This window comes from Pygocentrus nattereri, chromosome 15 (assembly GCF_015220715.1).
Source record: "Pygocentrus nattereri isolate fPygNat1 chromosome 15, fPygNat1.pri, whole genome shotgun sequence".
NCBI classification, from domain to species: domain Eukaryota; kingdom Metazoa; phylum Chordata; class Actinopteri; order Characiformes; family Serrasalmidae; genus Pygocentrus; species Pygocentrus nattereri.
The window spans coordinates 7110211-7126648 of NC_051225.1; the positions used below are offsets into that span (position 1 = coordinate 7110211).

The window sequence follows — 16438 nt, forward strand, 5'->3', positions numbered from 1 at the left end:
GTTTAAATTTCATGATGAATGGACCAAAGGAAACGACTCAAAATGACTTGGAAAAATGTCTGGTTCCATTGACTTACATTAAAAGTAAAGTATGTTTTTTCCTTCTCCTGTAACATTATGATTTTTGATGCTGTGTAGCCCTGCGATGGACTGGTGACCTGTCCAGGGTGTATCCTGCCTTCCGCCCGAAGACTGCTGGGATAGGCTCCGGCACCCCCCCCGCGACCCTGACGGAGAAGCGGCTTAGAAAATGGATGGATGGATGGATGGATATATATATATATATATATATATATATATATATTCATTCATTTATTTAATGTTCTGTTTAAATTGCCACTCAGTTATTCATTATTCAGCATTAGAAAACAACTAATTCATTCATTAATTGTAATATGTTTTTTCTGTAGAGTGTCCACTCTTTTTCTTTATCACACCTTCCACTGTTTTCAGGAGATTCGCTCTGAGTTTTTCAAAGAAACCTGCAGGAATATTTTCCCACGCCTCCAAAAATTCAGACTCAGAAGTTCGTCGCATTTTCTGCTTTTAGATACCAAACACAGTCAGTGACATTGAGGTCTGCACTCTGGGGTGGTCAGTCCATCGTTCTGAGAACAGCATCAGCTTCTTTGATTTGTAAATTGTTGCTGTCCAAAGAAAAACAAATATCTCCAAACGTGTTACCTTTACAGAAGACGTCAAACATGTTCTTTACTTATAATGTAAGTTAATGTAAAAAAGACTTTATTCTGAGTCATTTTGGAGCCGTTTTATTGGTCCATTCATCATGGCATTTATACACAATATAAATGACCGCTCTGTTTGAATGCTGCAGAAAATGATTTGCTTGTTTATTTATTTACTTACGTACTTCTTTTGGACAGCGACAGAAAGGTCTTTATTTCTCCGTCTCCTTTCCTTAGTAAGAGCTTCTTGACAGCTACACATCCTTTCAGCCCCATAGGGCTGAGCTGTCTTCTCACAGTGGTGTCTACCAGGTGTTCCAGGTGGTTGTGAGGAGTGGAGCCCTGTTTTTGCTAAATTTTAAAATTATTTTTAGTTCCATAGTTTTTAGTTTGCACCTTTTTATGCAAGTGGAGCATCATATATGTAAATATGTATATACTCAGAAGTGAATGTTGGTCTCTCTGTCTCTGTCTCTATCCATCTCTATATTACACTAAGAGGTTTATCATCATCTCTATTAGCAATAAAGCCCCATGAGAATAGAAATCCATCACCGTAGTACTGAGTACTGAATTTACAAAAACAGGCTTTTCTGATTTTTATACTTTTACTGATTCAAATACACGCGATTCTATTACATTAGGGATTTATTATAAGCGTTTGTCTGATATAAAACCTGGAAAAGCGTTTATATTAGACAACAGAAGAACAATGCAGCAAAGAAAGCGTGATATCAAAGTGGATCTACACTGATGTTATTCTGAAACGAGCCTGTAACTGACTAGAGCTTCATAAACCATTAGACCACACTGACTAAATGAGCAGAACCAGTCAACTAACAGCCTTTAAAATATGACCCGTGTTATTTTTCACTTTATAAGCAGCTTCAACCCCCCGCGACACACGGAGGGGGGGGGGGGTGCGTGTTCCCAGTCGTCCCTTCACAAAATGCTGAAAAGTGTAAAACTAAACCAAACCCTCAGCCCAAGCCCACACGTGGCTCTCATCTCTCTCCGCTGCTAATTAATTTTTTGATTGAGCCCTGAAGCAGTTTTACATGCCTACCTATATCCCTACATTCAACTCTCTCTCTCTCCCTCTCTCTCTCTCTCTCTCTCTCATTCTGCTGAGTTTATTTTCCATGCATATCCCATTCACAGTATAAGTCTATATTTTCTCTTTTTTTTGCCTTCGATTATGTGAAAAAAGCATAAAAATAATAATGAATCATTTCATAAATAATGGGTTTAGGGGGCTCTGGGCTCTTATCTCTGCCGGCCACATTGCAGCTGTTCCGCTGGACGTGATGTGCAATTATATGGAGCTGCTTCCCTCGCGGAGCCGGAGAGGCTCTAAAAGCTCAGGCGCATGGATGACCCTCCACAAAATGGCTCCACACAGGCACTAACACGACCACGGCGCGAGCACGGTAAGAGAAACGCGCGCGCTCCCACACACACACACACACACACACACACACACACACTCGTGTGTAAGCGTGCGCACGCTCCGCTTCTTCAGCCCGGACTTTCTCTCTGCTGCGCTGTGCGTAATTGCGCGCGCGGGAGACCCGCTTTCAGAGGAAGACGCTCTTTATTCCTCATTATTATTTTCCCTTTTTCGGCACCACTTCATCACTCAGACCGTCTGCCGGACGCCTGAAGGGCCTCCTGCCTCGGTACGTATCCTCCCAGCCTCCGCTTCCTTTCAGCAGCTTCACTAAACACCAGTGTAGAAATGAGCAGCGGCTAACGGGCGCAGTGACTCGAGTCAGTCCGTCGTCTTTTCTTCTTTTTCTGTGTTTTAAACACCGACGTGAACATTCCCAGGTCGTGAGACGGAGCCGCGAGCCCCGCCAACACGCACAGCCTCGGGAAAACGAGGAAAAAGAGTCACGGGGAAAAACAACGACAATCCAAACGGTCTCGGCTTCATAACCGACTCGATTATCGATCGAGTTCTCGACGTCTTTGACCGCGGCTGTGTGAAACCTGGACTTCCAGGCTGTTTTTCTAACGCAGGGCGGCTTTTAGAGAAGCATGGCTGAGCGGAGCCGGGCAGCCGGAAAGGCTTTAAAACAGCGGCAGCAGCGAAATCCAGCTTTTACACCAGCGGAGGCTCAGCGGCTTAAACTATTACTACTACTAATAATAATGAATAATATTACTGCAGCTCCGAATTATTATTATTATTATTATTATTATTATTATTATTATTGCAGCTCTGGGATTCGAGCAGCAGTCTATTCTAACACCCACACACAGAAAGAGAATCTATTTTGTTATTTTCTATGACTATCATGAAATATTCAGACCGTTATAATAAAAGTCGTCGTAAAATGTTTTTTAAAGTCGTATTTAAAATTTCAATTGGTGTCATTTAAAATATTTCTCAGTAGTTTCACATTCAGTATTTAAAAACAAAAAAGCTCATTTAAAAATGAACTTGGATGCAAAATATTTCACCTAGAAGTGATCTCAGTATTTTAGACCGAGTGATAATAATAATAATAATAATAATGATAATAATAATAATAATAATAAGAATGTAAAATAAAATAAATTATTTTACACATTTAAACAATCGAAACTCTATAAACTGCAATTCTCAAACAGCTCGCTGTTAATAACCTTATTATTAACACTGTGAATGGTGGTCATTATTAATATTATTAACATTAACACTACGATCATGACTATGAGAAATAACATATTATTAACATTACAGGCATTATAGAAATTATTCATTAACACTATGATCGTTACTTTTATTAACAGTGTTATTATTAATACTATGCACATTGCTATCATTAACAGGAGCACCATGAGCATTACTATCATTAATAACATGAGCACCATGAGCATTACTATCATTAATAACATAAGCACCATGAGCATTACTATCATTAATAACATAAGCACCATGAGCATTACTATCATTAATAACATGAGCACTATGAGCATTACTATCATTAATAACATGAGCACCATGAGCATTACTGTCATTAATAACATGAGCACCATGAGCATTACTATCATTAATAACATGAGCACCATGAGCATTACTATCATTAATAACATGAGCACCATGAGCATTACTATCATTAATAACATAAGCACCATGAGCATTACTATCATTAATAACATGAGCACTATGAGCATTACTATCATTAATAACATGAGCACCATGAGCATTACTATCATTAATAACATGAGCACCATGAGCATTACTATCATTAATAACATGAGCACCATGAGCATTGCTATCATTAATAACATGAGCACCATGAGCATTACTATCATTAATAACATGAGCACCATGAGCATTACTATCGTTAATAACATGAGCACCATGAGCATTACTATCATTAATAACATGAGCACCATGAGCATTACTATCATTAATAACATGAGCACCATGAGCATTACTATCGTTAATAACATGAGCACCATGAGCATTACTATCATTAATAACATGAGCACTATGAGCATTACTATCATTAATAACATGAGCACCATGAGCATTACTATCGTTAATAACATGAGCACCATGAGCATTACTATCATTAATAACATGAGCACTATGAGTATTACTATCATTAATAACATGAGCACCATGAGTATTACTATCATTAATAACATTACTAAATATTACTTAATAACATTACTGTCATAACATGAGCACCATGAGTATTACTATCATTAATAACATGAGCACTATGAGCATTACTATCATTAATAACATGAGCACCATGAGCATTACTATCATTAATAACATGAGCACTATGAGCATTACTATCATTAATAACATGAGCACCATGAGCATTACTATCATTAATAACATGAGCACCATGAGCATTACTGTCATTAATAACATGAGCACCATGAGTATTACTATCATTAATAACATGAGCACTATGAGCATTACTATCATTAATAACATGAGCACAATGAGCATTACTGTCATAACATGAGCACCATGAGCATTACTGTCATTAATAACATGAGCACTATGAGCATTACTGTCATAACATGAGCACCATGAACATAACTATCATTAATGACATGAGCACTATGAACATTATCATTAATAACATGAACACTGATAATTACTATCATTAATAACATGAGTACTATGAGGATTACTATCATTAATAACGAGCACTATGAGCATTACTATCATTAATAACATGAGGCCCATGAGCATTACTATCATTAATAAAAATATTTTTAACACCATGAACATTACTGTCAATATTAACATTATTGCATTGTTATTACACTTTGAACATTAGCATCATTGTTTACATGAAAGCTATGAGCATTACTTTTATTTTTAAAATGATCACCATTGTCATTATGAATATTATGAACATAATACTATGAACATGACTAATTTTACACTAATTATTAACACTATGAGCATTACTGGTGTTATTAACATTATTATTAACACTATGAGCATTACTGGTGTTAGTAACATCTTTATTCTTAACACTATGAGCATTACTGGTGTTATTAACATCTTTATTCTTAACACTATGAGCATTACTGGTGTTATTAACATCTTTATTCTTAACACTATGAGCATTACTGGTGTTATTAACATTATCATTAACACTGAGCATTACTGGTGTTATTAACATTATTATTATTAACACTGAGCATTACTAGTGTTATTAACATCATTATTATTAACACTATGAACATGACTAATTTTACACTGTTATTAACACTATGAGCATTACTGGTGCTATTAACATTATTATTATTAACACTGAGCATTACTAGTGTTATTAACATTATTATTAAGACTATGAGCATTACTGGTGTTATTAACATTTTTATTAACAATGAGCATTACTGCTGTTAACATTATAATTAACACAGCATTACTGGTGTTATTAACATTATTATTATTAACACTGAGCATTACTAGTGTTATTAACATTATTATTAAGACTATGAGCATTACTGGTGTTATCAACATTTTTATTAACAATGAGCATTACTGCTGTTAACATTATTATTAACACAGCATTACTGCTGTTATTAACCTTATTATTAACACTGAGCATTACTACTGTTAGTAACCTTATTATTAACACTGAGCATTACTAGTGTTATTAACATTATTAGTAACACTATGAGCATTACTGGTGTTAACATTATTATTAACACAGCATTACTGGTGTTATTAACATTATTATTAAGGCTGTTCGTTACTCTTTATCAGCATTATTATGAACACTATGGTCGTTATTGTGATTATGAGCAGCAGCGAGGCTGAATGTTATCAGCGGCGCGAGGCTGAGCCGTGCGGGAAGCTGTGTGGTGGTGAATGTGTTTGGTGAGGGGTAAGAGAGCGCTGTTTGGGGCAGATAAAGCAGCTCGAGCTGAGGAAGCTTATCTAAACCCTTAGTAACAGCCCCACTATAATGATATGACACACCAAGGTCAGCACAGACAGGCACGAGCGCTTTCACCACTCTCACCATCCCTCATTCACTCCGCACCAGCGCAGCCTTTCACTGGCCTCACAGCGGTCAGACACACAGCCCCGGTCCCCCTGACCAGAACACGACACGGGACAGAGGAACCGGAGAAGCATTTAACTCGGGCAGATTTACTCACGCGTGATTATAAATGTATTGATATGAGGCAGGTTTCCTCAGCCTCTCTCTGAGTAATGTGACTTCATAATATTTACATGGTTTCCAAATTACACTGTAATTGCACTGGAGGATATATATATATATATATATATATATATATATATATATATATATATATATATATATATATATATATATATACATACAGTGTGTGTATATTATATATATATATATATATATAATATTTTATATATATATATATATTATTATATATATATGCGCGTTTGTATATATATATATATATATATATATATATATATAAATGTATATAAATGTATATTTATATATATAATTTATATATTTATATTTATATAAATATATATATAAATACACACACACCCACACCCACACACACACACTTATCCACACACTGCGTTTTGGTCGTTCACAATTCACGTCCTTTTTTGTTTTAATTTTATTCTGTTTCAGTGGAATTTTTGTCAATCCTTTCAAAATAGTGCTTTGAACTGACAAGAATCATGAACCATTTTTTCCATCTAATAATGAAAGCTTAACGAGCACGGGGTGTATCAGTATATCAGAACTCCATCACTATCGGCAGATCACTGCTTTTAAAACATCAGTATGCGTTTAGATCTGACGGATCACGTTTTATTTTATTGTTGCGGAGCCGATCGTTTGGGTTCTGTCTATGAAACTGTTTCTCAGCAGATGTGTATGTGATAATATCGCACAATGCCCAATCAGCGCATCCCTACACTCTCAGAAATTAAGGTATTCACTGGGGTGGGGGGGCCCTCGGTGGTACATCTCAGTACCTTTAGTCAGGGAACGTAGCTGAACCGTAATCCACTGAGATGATATGTTCTTAGCTGTACTGACTCCACACCCCGTCTCGCCTCCAGGACTTTATTACTGTTCTGTTTTTAAAACATTCGGTTATGAACTTCTCACCTGGAGAAGCTTCTTTAAGGTGCACAATCAGACCTTAAAAGCTTTGAGGTGCGGCTACGTTGTTTGTACCTTGATGAACGAAAAACGGACCTGCGCTGACCCTTCATGTCAGACAGCGCATGCACAGCGCAGCTCCAGCGCGTTGGTACAGGCTGGATGTGCGGGAGCTCCTCTGCAGTTTCACGGAGGATCTTTTTGGCTACTTTTACTTTTACTTCGGCCACTCTTTCAATGACGTAATAGCGTGTACTAGAGCGTGGTTTTACGTTGCTTTCTCTATTTTTGGCCACAAGCAGAGCGCCAGCAGGATGCAGGTCAGCGTGTCCGCGTGCGTAATGGCCCAAAGCAGGTCTGAACGGGGCTCTGCACGGGCTGCAGTGCGCGAGACAGAGCGGGACGGGGAGGAAATACTGCATCAATCATATTAAATGATATAAAATGCAGACACTAAAAGCTACAGTGAAGCGCTTTGCGCTCGCGGCCGTTTTTACGCGCCGCTTTCATCCACAATATATCAATACTGTATAATATAGAAATAAAAGAGAAATCCGCGGTAAAATACTCAAATAAATCTCTCTCTCTTTAAGGTGAGGCGCGCGGGGCTCGCTCTGGACCGCTGGGATTTATCGCTTGTTTTTTTTTCAATTGTGGTGCATTTTTCTGGGAGTCTGAAGCGATGATGGAGAAGCCGAAGCGCGAGGAGGAGGAGGAAGGGGGGTCACCGGCATGTAGAGGGGGAGGGCAGGAGGAAGAGGAGGAAGAAGAAGAAGAAGGAGAGGAAGAGGAGGATGAGGAGGAGGAGGGGTGTGAGAGACAGGAAGGCACGAGGACGGCGAGGCGGAGGAAGAGGAGGAGGAGGAGGAGGAAGAGCCCTGACACCGTCATCCTGCAGAGGGGAGGAGGAGTGGGTGGGGCTTTTGAGACAGCAGGCGGAGTTTTAGGGGCAGCAGTGGGCGGGGTGGGGGGTATTAAAGGCGAGGCTGTGGAGGAGGACAGCAGGCTCCAGTGTGAGAGCCGTGCGCCCCCTGGCCCTCCTCTTCCTCCTCCTCTTCCTCCTCCTGCTGTTGCTGCTGCTCCTCCTGCTCCTGCTCCGCCGCTGCTGCTGCTCCTGCCTCGCTCAGAGCCTCGCGCCGCGCGGATGGTGCAGTTGAGTCCGGCCGCTCTGCCCCCCCCAGCGCGCGCGCTGCTCTACGGCACCATGGCGCAGCCGCTCGGGCACAGGTGAGAGAGGGGGGTGATGGGATTGAGGGGCTCACATTTAGACGTGTGATGGCTGATCATGTTTGGTGATTCGGTGATGCTTCATGATGCTTAGCTGTAAGTTTAAAAGAGAGGAGCAGGTGATGTAGGGATTGTGTTTAGATGATTAGGGGTTTTAGGTTTATACGGTGTTGGGATTTAGGTGGTCTGAGCTTGGATTTAGATGATGTTAGGTTTAAGTTTTGGATGGTTAGATTTAGGGATTAAATGATGTTGGGTTTGGGTCTAGATGATGTTGGGATTGTGGTATAGATGATGAAGGTTTGGGTTTAGATGATGAAGGGTTTGGGTTTAGATGATGTTGGGATTGTGGTATAGATGATGAAGGTTTGGGTTTAGATGATGAAGGGTTTGGGTTTAGATGATGTTGGGTTTGGGTTTAGATGATGTTGGGTTTGGGTTTAGATGATGATGGGTTTTGGTTTAGATGATGAAGGTTTTGGGTTTAGATGATGAAGGTTTTGGGTTTGGATGATGAAGCGTTTGGGTTTAGATGATGTTGGGATTGGGGTATAGATGATGAAGGTTTTGGGTTTAGATGATGAAGGTTTGGGGTATAGATGAAGGTTTTGGGCATAGATGATGAAGGGTTTGGGTTTATATGATGTTGGGATTGGGTTTAGATGATGATGGGATTGGGTTTAGATGACGATGGGATTGGTTTTAAATGATGGTGGGATTGGGTTTAGATGATGATGAGTTTGGGGGTCAGATGATGTTGGGATCAACAGTTTTGAGTTTGCATGATAAATTTAGAGTTGAGATGATGTTAGATTTTAGGGTCAGATTATGTTGGGTTTGATGTTTAGATGATGTTAGGGTCATGTTGAGATGATGTTGTGATTGGGTATAGATGATGTTGGGATTGGGATTAAGATGATGGGTTTGGGGGTTAGATGTTGTGACTGGGGTCAAGGTGATTGGTTTGGGGGTTAGATGCTGTTGAGATTAGGTGTAGATGATGAAGGGTTTGGGGTGTAGATTATGGGTAACAGATGCGTTTTCATTTTGGAGGGAGCTGGTCTTCCTACATTTTCATAATTCATTTGTTTTAATGCTTATACTGTTTGCGCTAGATGGTTTGATGATGTCTAGAATGTAAAAGGTGGATTATAATGAACAGCTGATGGGATTTCTTTAGGCTTTCTGAAACACTGTTTTTGTCCTGGTTTGGGGTTTAGATTGTCTTTTTTAACAGATGATGAGGTTTGAGGGTAAAATTCTATTTTATGGGTTATGGGGTAGATGATGTGGGGGTCTTGCTGATGTGATTTAATGTTAGGGTTTATTAGGGTCAATCTATGTCTAGTGAGTAAATGTTGATATTTAATGCTTACTGCTTATATAACGGGGTTTAGTGGGTGAGACTTGTATAGAAAGCTTAGCTGAGGACCTGCATACCTGCATGTTTCACTAACATACACAGTAACGGCTGATGCTGTTCCTGCGTTTCGGAGGAGCTGGTCTTGACACATTTTCATAGTTAAAGGGTTTTAATGCTTATAACACACTGTTTGTGGGAGATGTTCGATTTATGTTTTCTGGATTTTAAATGAGAGGTTATGGAGCTTAGCTTTTGGGTGTCTTTAGGGATTTTAATCCTCCTCACTGCAGAGCTGAATGCTTTCCTAGGAATGTTTAAGATTTGGTATTTTTAGAGAGTTGATCATGTTTTTAGGGGTTAGATGGTGGGCTTTGATGTTTGGATGCTTTTCAAATGCATTTTAATGGGATTTTTTTTCTTCCAACCTGCATGCCTGACCGCTTTTCTATTTTTATGTTTAGTGGATTTTTTTTTTTGGGGGGGGGGTGTTTTTTTTGTCTTTCTCATGAAAGCAGGATTTTTTTCTGATATTTTGTTTCTGATATTTTTATATTTGGTCCTCATACTGTTACATACCAGGATGATTTTCCCCCTTTTTATTTCACAGTCGTCAGTTTTTTTGACCTTCTGCATTTACATACTTAAATTTTCATACTTTCATTGCTCCTAGTACTAAACCAAACCAAAAAAACCAAAAACCAACCCTTTTTCAAAGCAAGATGTCAATTAAAATGAGAAGGCGGGTCATTATTTTCTCGCTACGGTGTTGTGAAGGATGAAGCTTGTGAGCTGAGATGCTGCAGCATGAATGCATTATTTCATTAATTTATTTTAAAAAAAGCATCCAGAAATCTGCCTCGTCCTTTTGTGCTTTTCCCCCCAACTCCTGCTGAATTACATTCATTTGGATATATATCTGTAGCATGTAGAGGAAATCATCCTAATTCTCATTTTAATTACTGAACTGGAATCAGATTTCCTAAGATGTTTTATAGTAATATGAAGGCTTTCCCTCTCTTTTCGTCGGCAGTGGCTTTGCTGGAGAAGCGGAGCAGTATGGGATGTATCCCAGCCACCGCGTGAAGCGCAGACCAGCACCGTATGAGATTGAGATCAACGATGGTAGGACAATTTTAGATCTTTCTAAGTATGGTAAGCCACTCTTTGGCTGTGACTTCCTCTCTTACCTTCATCTCTTCCACTCATTCAAGCTCATATCCATCCTCCATCCCTCTGTCCATCCATCCTATCACTCAACATAGCCATCACACAGCAAGAGCACTTACTCTATTGCAAGGAAAACGGGCGGATTTTACAAAACATATTACATAACAATGAATGGATGCAGAGAAAGTGATACATTATTATTCATTAAAATTTATTCATTATTACTATTTCTAATAGAATTGTAAAAAGCTTTATTTAATTTCATCAGCATATAGATGTCATTATACACACACACACACACACACATATATATATATATATATATATATATATATATATATATATATATATACAAACTATAATTAGTAGGGAATAATCACCTATTTTAATCAATATTATACTTTTTCACTAAGTAATTATAGTTACTACACAATTCTTAACTATAGTTATGGTTTATTAGTTCAATGTAGTATCGCTTTGATTTTATTACCATACAAATGCCAAAATTATTGACAGTTACTATGTAAATATATAGGAATTACACAATTATAGTTACTCTGCAATAGTTAATTGTAATAAAGCTTCATTTAAATTCATTACCTATATACACACAGTATAATTTATGTATAGTCGTTATGAGGAATTATCGCTGTTTCTAGTCCTGTTATAGCTTGTTACTATGTAATTATATAGTAATTACATAATTATTAAAGCTATTCACTCTGGAAAAGTGAATTGTAATAAAGCTCCATTTAAATTCAATACCTATACATGGTCTAATTTACATGTAGTTGTTCTAAAGAGTTATCGCTTGTGTTGTAGTTAGTTGCTATGTAATTCTATAGTAATTTCAGAAGTATTAGTTATAGATACTCCATAATAGTATAATTACAATAATATTTTATTATATTTAGCATTGGGGAAATACAGATCACTGCAGTGGCCCTATAAATTTTAAAGGCTGTACACAAAGCGATGCTCTCTCTCTTGAGAATTGATGAAATGTTGCTCTGAGACAAAGAGCGATAAAGAGGAGAAGCGGCGAGAGAGCTAACGGCGGGTAGAGCCCCAAAGGCGCAGTGTGTGTGGCACAGATAGCTGCTGGTGTCCCATCAAAATGCAAATACGAGGCAGAGTGCTGAGGCGAGGAAGAGGGATTAGAAAAGGTTACAGAGACGCCAAACATGAACTATAATGTGCAGAATGTGTAAAATGTAAAAAGTACCACCACATTGTACCTATATGGGCCTCGTCTACATAAATATTGTCATGTTTTATTTTAAAAAAAGGTACATTATCCTGTAGATTAAGAACAGGTCCAGGCTAAGTTGCCCACCGTTACATTAAGGTACGGTTGTATGTGAGACAGAGCTGGTTCTGTTCCTAAAGAGCTGTCTGGGATGAGGAACGAGCTCGAATAATTGAATGTAAAATGCCACAGATAATAGAAAGGTTAATTAATTCTTTGCTAAATAGGTTGAGATAAAGGGCTTATCTATCAGCGAGCTGGAGGATGGAGGCACCAGAGGTGTGTTCGCCGAGAACGTCCTGTTAAATCAGTCAGCCATTCGGAGACAAGCCGCTGTAAAAGATGCTGATTTGTTACAAATGTCGTTATAAAGTAACGGGCTAAAGGAGGAGCTGTGAGGATTTGGCTGAGCTGGTTTGGGGGTTCAGAATGAGTAGTTAACCCCCTTTGACTTCTTGGATATCCACATCAAGGCTTCTCTTCAGTAACTACATAGAACATAATGTCATTATTACATTATATGAGTAAGAAATGGACATCTATGGATTTGTTGGCAGGTCCATGAATGTTAAAGTGATCATTTTAAGAGGGGAACCAAGAATCAAATTCAACCCACCTTCAGTCCTGGACAGACAGTGTCCAGCACCATTTGATTATTTTCCCAGTAACTTGGTAACTAGTAATTATGTAACTACAGTCGTTTGCAAAATCAAATGACATGTTTTGATTTAAAAATGAGAAGTGACAGTCCTAAGAAAATCAGAAGTGAAAATGGGTGATGAAACCTGCTTAAATGTGTATATATATATATATATATATATATATATATATATATATATATATATATATATATATAGTTCCAACTAAACCTGGTACTAATCACTGAGTTGAATGACCAAACTGTACTGGACTTAGGCCATCCAGGACCAGAGTGATGACCAGAAATAGGAAACTAGACAAATATGAGGAGAGATAAAGAGTGGCTATTTTGTTGCTGGTGGGGTTCATAATGAGCCTGTTGAACTGGGAAGTAAAAATCCAGAAAACTGGGCATACGTGAGGAGTCCGAATGGCTGGCTATTTCTGAAATGTGTTTTCCTTCAGATGCCTTCACTCACGACTAGCCTTTCCATTGCTTTTCAGGTTCTCAGCCCAAGATCGTGCGGCGGATCTTCACGAACAGCCGCGAGCGCTGGCGGCAGCAAAACGTGAATGGCGCCTTCGCCGAACTCCGCAAGCTCATCCCCACACACCCGCCCGACAAGAAGCTCAGCAAGAACGAAATCCTGCGGCTGGCCATGAAGTACATCAACTTCCTGGCCAAGCTGCTGAACGACCAGGATGACGTGCTGGTGGGTGGTGAGGGAGGGGCGCGCACCCGTGAGGCCCGGGATGGCGGCCTAGTGAGGGAGGACCTGCTGCAGGACATGCTGAGTCCAAACTCCAGCTGCGGCAGCCTGCTGGATGGAGACGGCAGTCCAGAGAGCTTCACGGAGGAGCAGGACTCATCGCCCACCGGACGCGGCCTGCATCACCCACCAGTGCCCCTGGATGGAAGCAACCAGCGATGACTGTGGGGCTATAGATGTCAGGCCTCATGATTCGCCTCGATTGTGATTCGATGCATCACGAAAATCTGAGATTCCACCATGATTCGATTCTCTTGGTACGATTCGGAATCATATTGAACTGAATTCGCAAATGCAACTGGAGGAAGTGGATTTAATGGAATATAAACAATAAAAATAACATTTGATGTAGCCAGATAAGTTAATTTGCCCAAAAACTGAGCACATAATTTTCTGAATATCATCCTAGTTATTTATAACTGATTCTAACATTACAAAACAACAATGCAGTTAAATCGCCACCTTTAAGTTGATGCATTATGATGCATTTTGAAACCCCAGGTGATGACGTTGCTGGACGAAGAGACTGTGTATTGAGGGTCAGACACTGGGCCCAGATGGTCCATCATGGAAGGCTAACGGACCTGTTTGTGTGTTGACTTGATTTTTTATCTTGCCCCTATTTCTTCACATTTTACGCAATCTCCATGCTGGATGCTGCCCCCTATGGGTAAACACTGGTACATCGAGAATCATAATAATGGTAGACTTAGGTGCTTGCTGCTGTGGTAAGCAAATATCCCAGCTGGGATTTTAAACACGAAGCAAAGAAAGCATTCAAAAAGGCCAGATTTTTCAGAATGGTACCCTTTCTAGATTTCAAGCCCATCATTTGATCAGGTACACTAGATGACCATGCTGTTGGAATGTGGTGAAGAAGACAGCCCAGGGGAAATGTCCTTGGCCGAAGTCAATCAGACTTAAAGGGGAATTCCAGCAATTTTTCAATGCTGCTGCATAATTCAATCATTGAGATGGTAACAAAGTGTTTTGATGTGAAATAGATCACTGTAGAGAAACGTATTGGCTCTGATTTCTTTCCAGTGGTGGTGATGGGAACCAGGGGTCATAATGTCCACAACACAAACATTTTATTAATGATCCAAAATGACCATTGAAGCTACACATTTTCTGGTGGCAACTGCAAAAAAAGATTCTATCATCCTAAATGCACCAACCTCTTTACTAGCCATCGGCTTAGCGACAGGCCCAAAGTTTTATCACACGCTTTTATAACCTAAGAACAGCTCAATTAGTTTGCATTAAAGTCAGTGTAGTTACTGAATAATTAGCCCTTTGGATGTAATAAGCCTAGAATGTTAAAGGGTTATAAAAGATGTTTTAGGCCAAAAATGAACAGCAAAATTTTGTAAAGCAATGTAGTGGGCTGTGTTTGAGTGCTTAGGGGCATTAAACTCAGATGTCTGGTTCCTATCACCACCACTGTGAACAATTTTGAGATCTCTAGAATGAAGCATTTCCCATCAAAAACCTCTCTGAATGGCTTTCTTAATGACTGAAATATCCATAGATTTTGAAAAAAATCAATGAAGTTCTCCTTTAAGGAACCATAGGCGAGTTTGTAGAATTTTGGACTGTAGCGTTTGTACATTTAGCTGAGAAGTATGAGGGGAAACGATAGAACGAGCTAGATATTTGCTGTTACGTTTATGTTGGAGACTGTTAAAACTCTTTCTGTACATAACAGGGCCATGCTCTGAGTTAATGACCACGCTGGCAATAGCAACTAAACGAATGCTATTTGGAGACAAACACTGGCCATTTTGTGAATGGCGTTTGAGTATTACTTTATTGTTTGACAAAATACACACGTCTACGTGTAAAGACATGGAAGGGAGAGGGCTGCGGCAGTAAGAGGTACAAGCGCGATGCTCCGAGTGTACATAACGAAATGAACTAATGTAGTAGATCTGTATCTAAAGCAGAACCCCACACATCTGTACTGTTCATTCCCATCGTGATTATGGTACAATGAGTTAATTAGTTATCTTCTCCTCTGTTTCATTCCTTTCCTCCACTTTCTTCCCTCCATCGCTCAGTAAGTGTTTTATCACTGTATTTGACTTTGATCTGCTTTTTCCGCAGACTGTCGAGTAACCAGTCTTGGTACCTTTAATTCAGTTTTTTTTGTGTGTGTGTATTGAACACCGACAACAGCAAAAAATGTTATTTTAATGTGATATTTAGTAGAAAGACCTTTGTTGTAAGGTGAAAATGAAATCTATCTATAAAAATATGCAACGTTATATCTTACAGAATTTTATAGAAAATGAAATAAAGAATAAAAAAAGGAGCAAACTTGAAAGCGTGTGCTGTGTTTTTGGTTTGAAGTCGAATAAGCCTCACCACCCCTCAAGTGCACCGCACTCAACCGTCTAATTGAAAATATAAAAGGGAAGATAAAACGTATGATAAATGCTTTTAATTAAGTGCCATGAATCTGTTCATGAGAGCTAGAACCTGTTTCATTTCTTCATTATGTCACTTCAGGTTAACTAATCACGTGTATGTGTGTGTGAGATACCATAAGGCCTTTAGTATGTTACTACATTACATTACAGATGCTCTAAGGGCAGGGCTGGGATTGGGGCAGTGTTGGGAATACATATCCAGGACACAAATGTATTTGTATTCAGTACAAGTTGCATTTTGTGTTCAAAATACATTCACACCCAACACATTCACACCCACATCCATACACTCACACCCACATCCACACACTCACAACCACA

At 39.0% G+C, this 16438-nt stretch overlaps 1 protein-coding gene across 3 annotated transcripts; it reads left to right on the forward strand.

Annotated features, from left to right (window-relative positions):
- Positions 1-1960: 1960 nt before the first annotated feature.
- tal1 (T-cell acute lymphocytic leukemia 1) lies at positions 1961-16011 on the forward strand. 3 transcript variants are annotated; one of them, XM_037545521.1, is made up of 4 exons: positions 1961-2116; positions 7864-8497; positions 10891-11012; positions 13420-16011. In XM_037545521.1, the coding sequence occupies exons 1-4, from the start codon at positions 2056-2058 to the stop codon at positions 13845-13847; spliced, it is 1245 nt and encodes a 414-aa protein (XP_037401418.1). In that variant the 5' UTR covers positions 1961-2055; the 3' UTR covers positions 13848-16011. The 3 variants fall into 3 exon arrangements, with proteins under 3 accessions (XP_037401418.1, XP_017556789.2, XP_037401419.1); XM_017701300.2 differs by having other exon boundaries at positions 1962-2116; positions 10891-10982; XM_037545522.1 differs by lacking the exon at positions 1961-2116 and adding an exon at positions 2161-2365.
- The last annotated feature ends 427 nt before the right edge of the window (positions 16012-16438 follow it).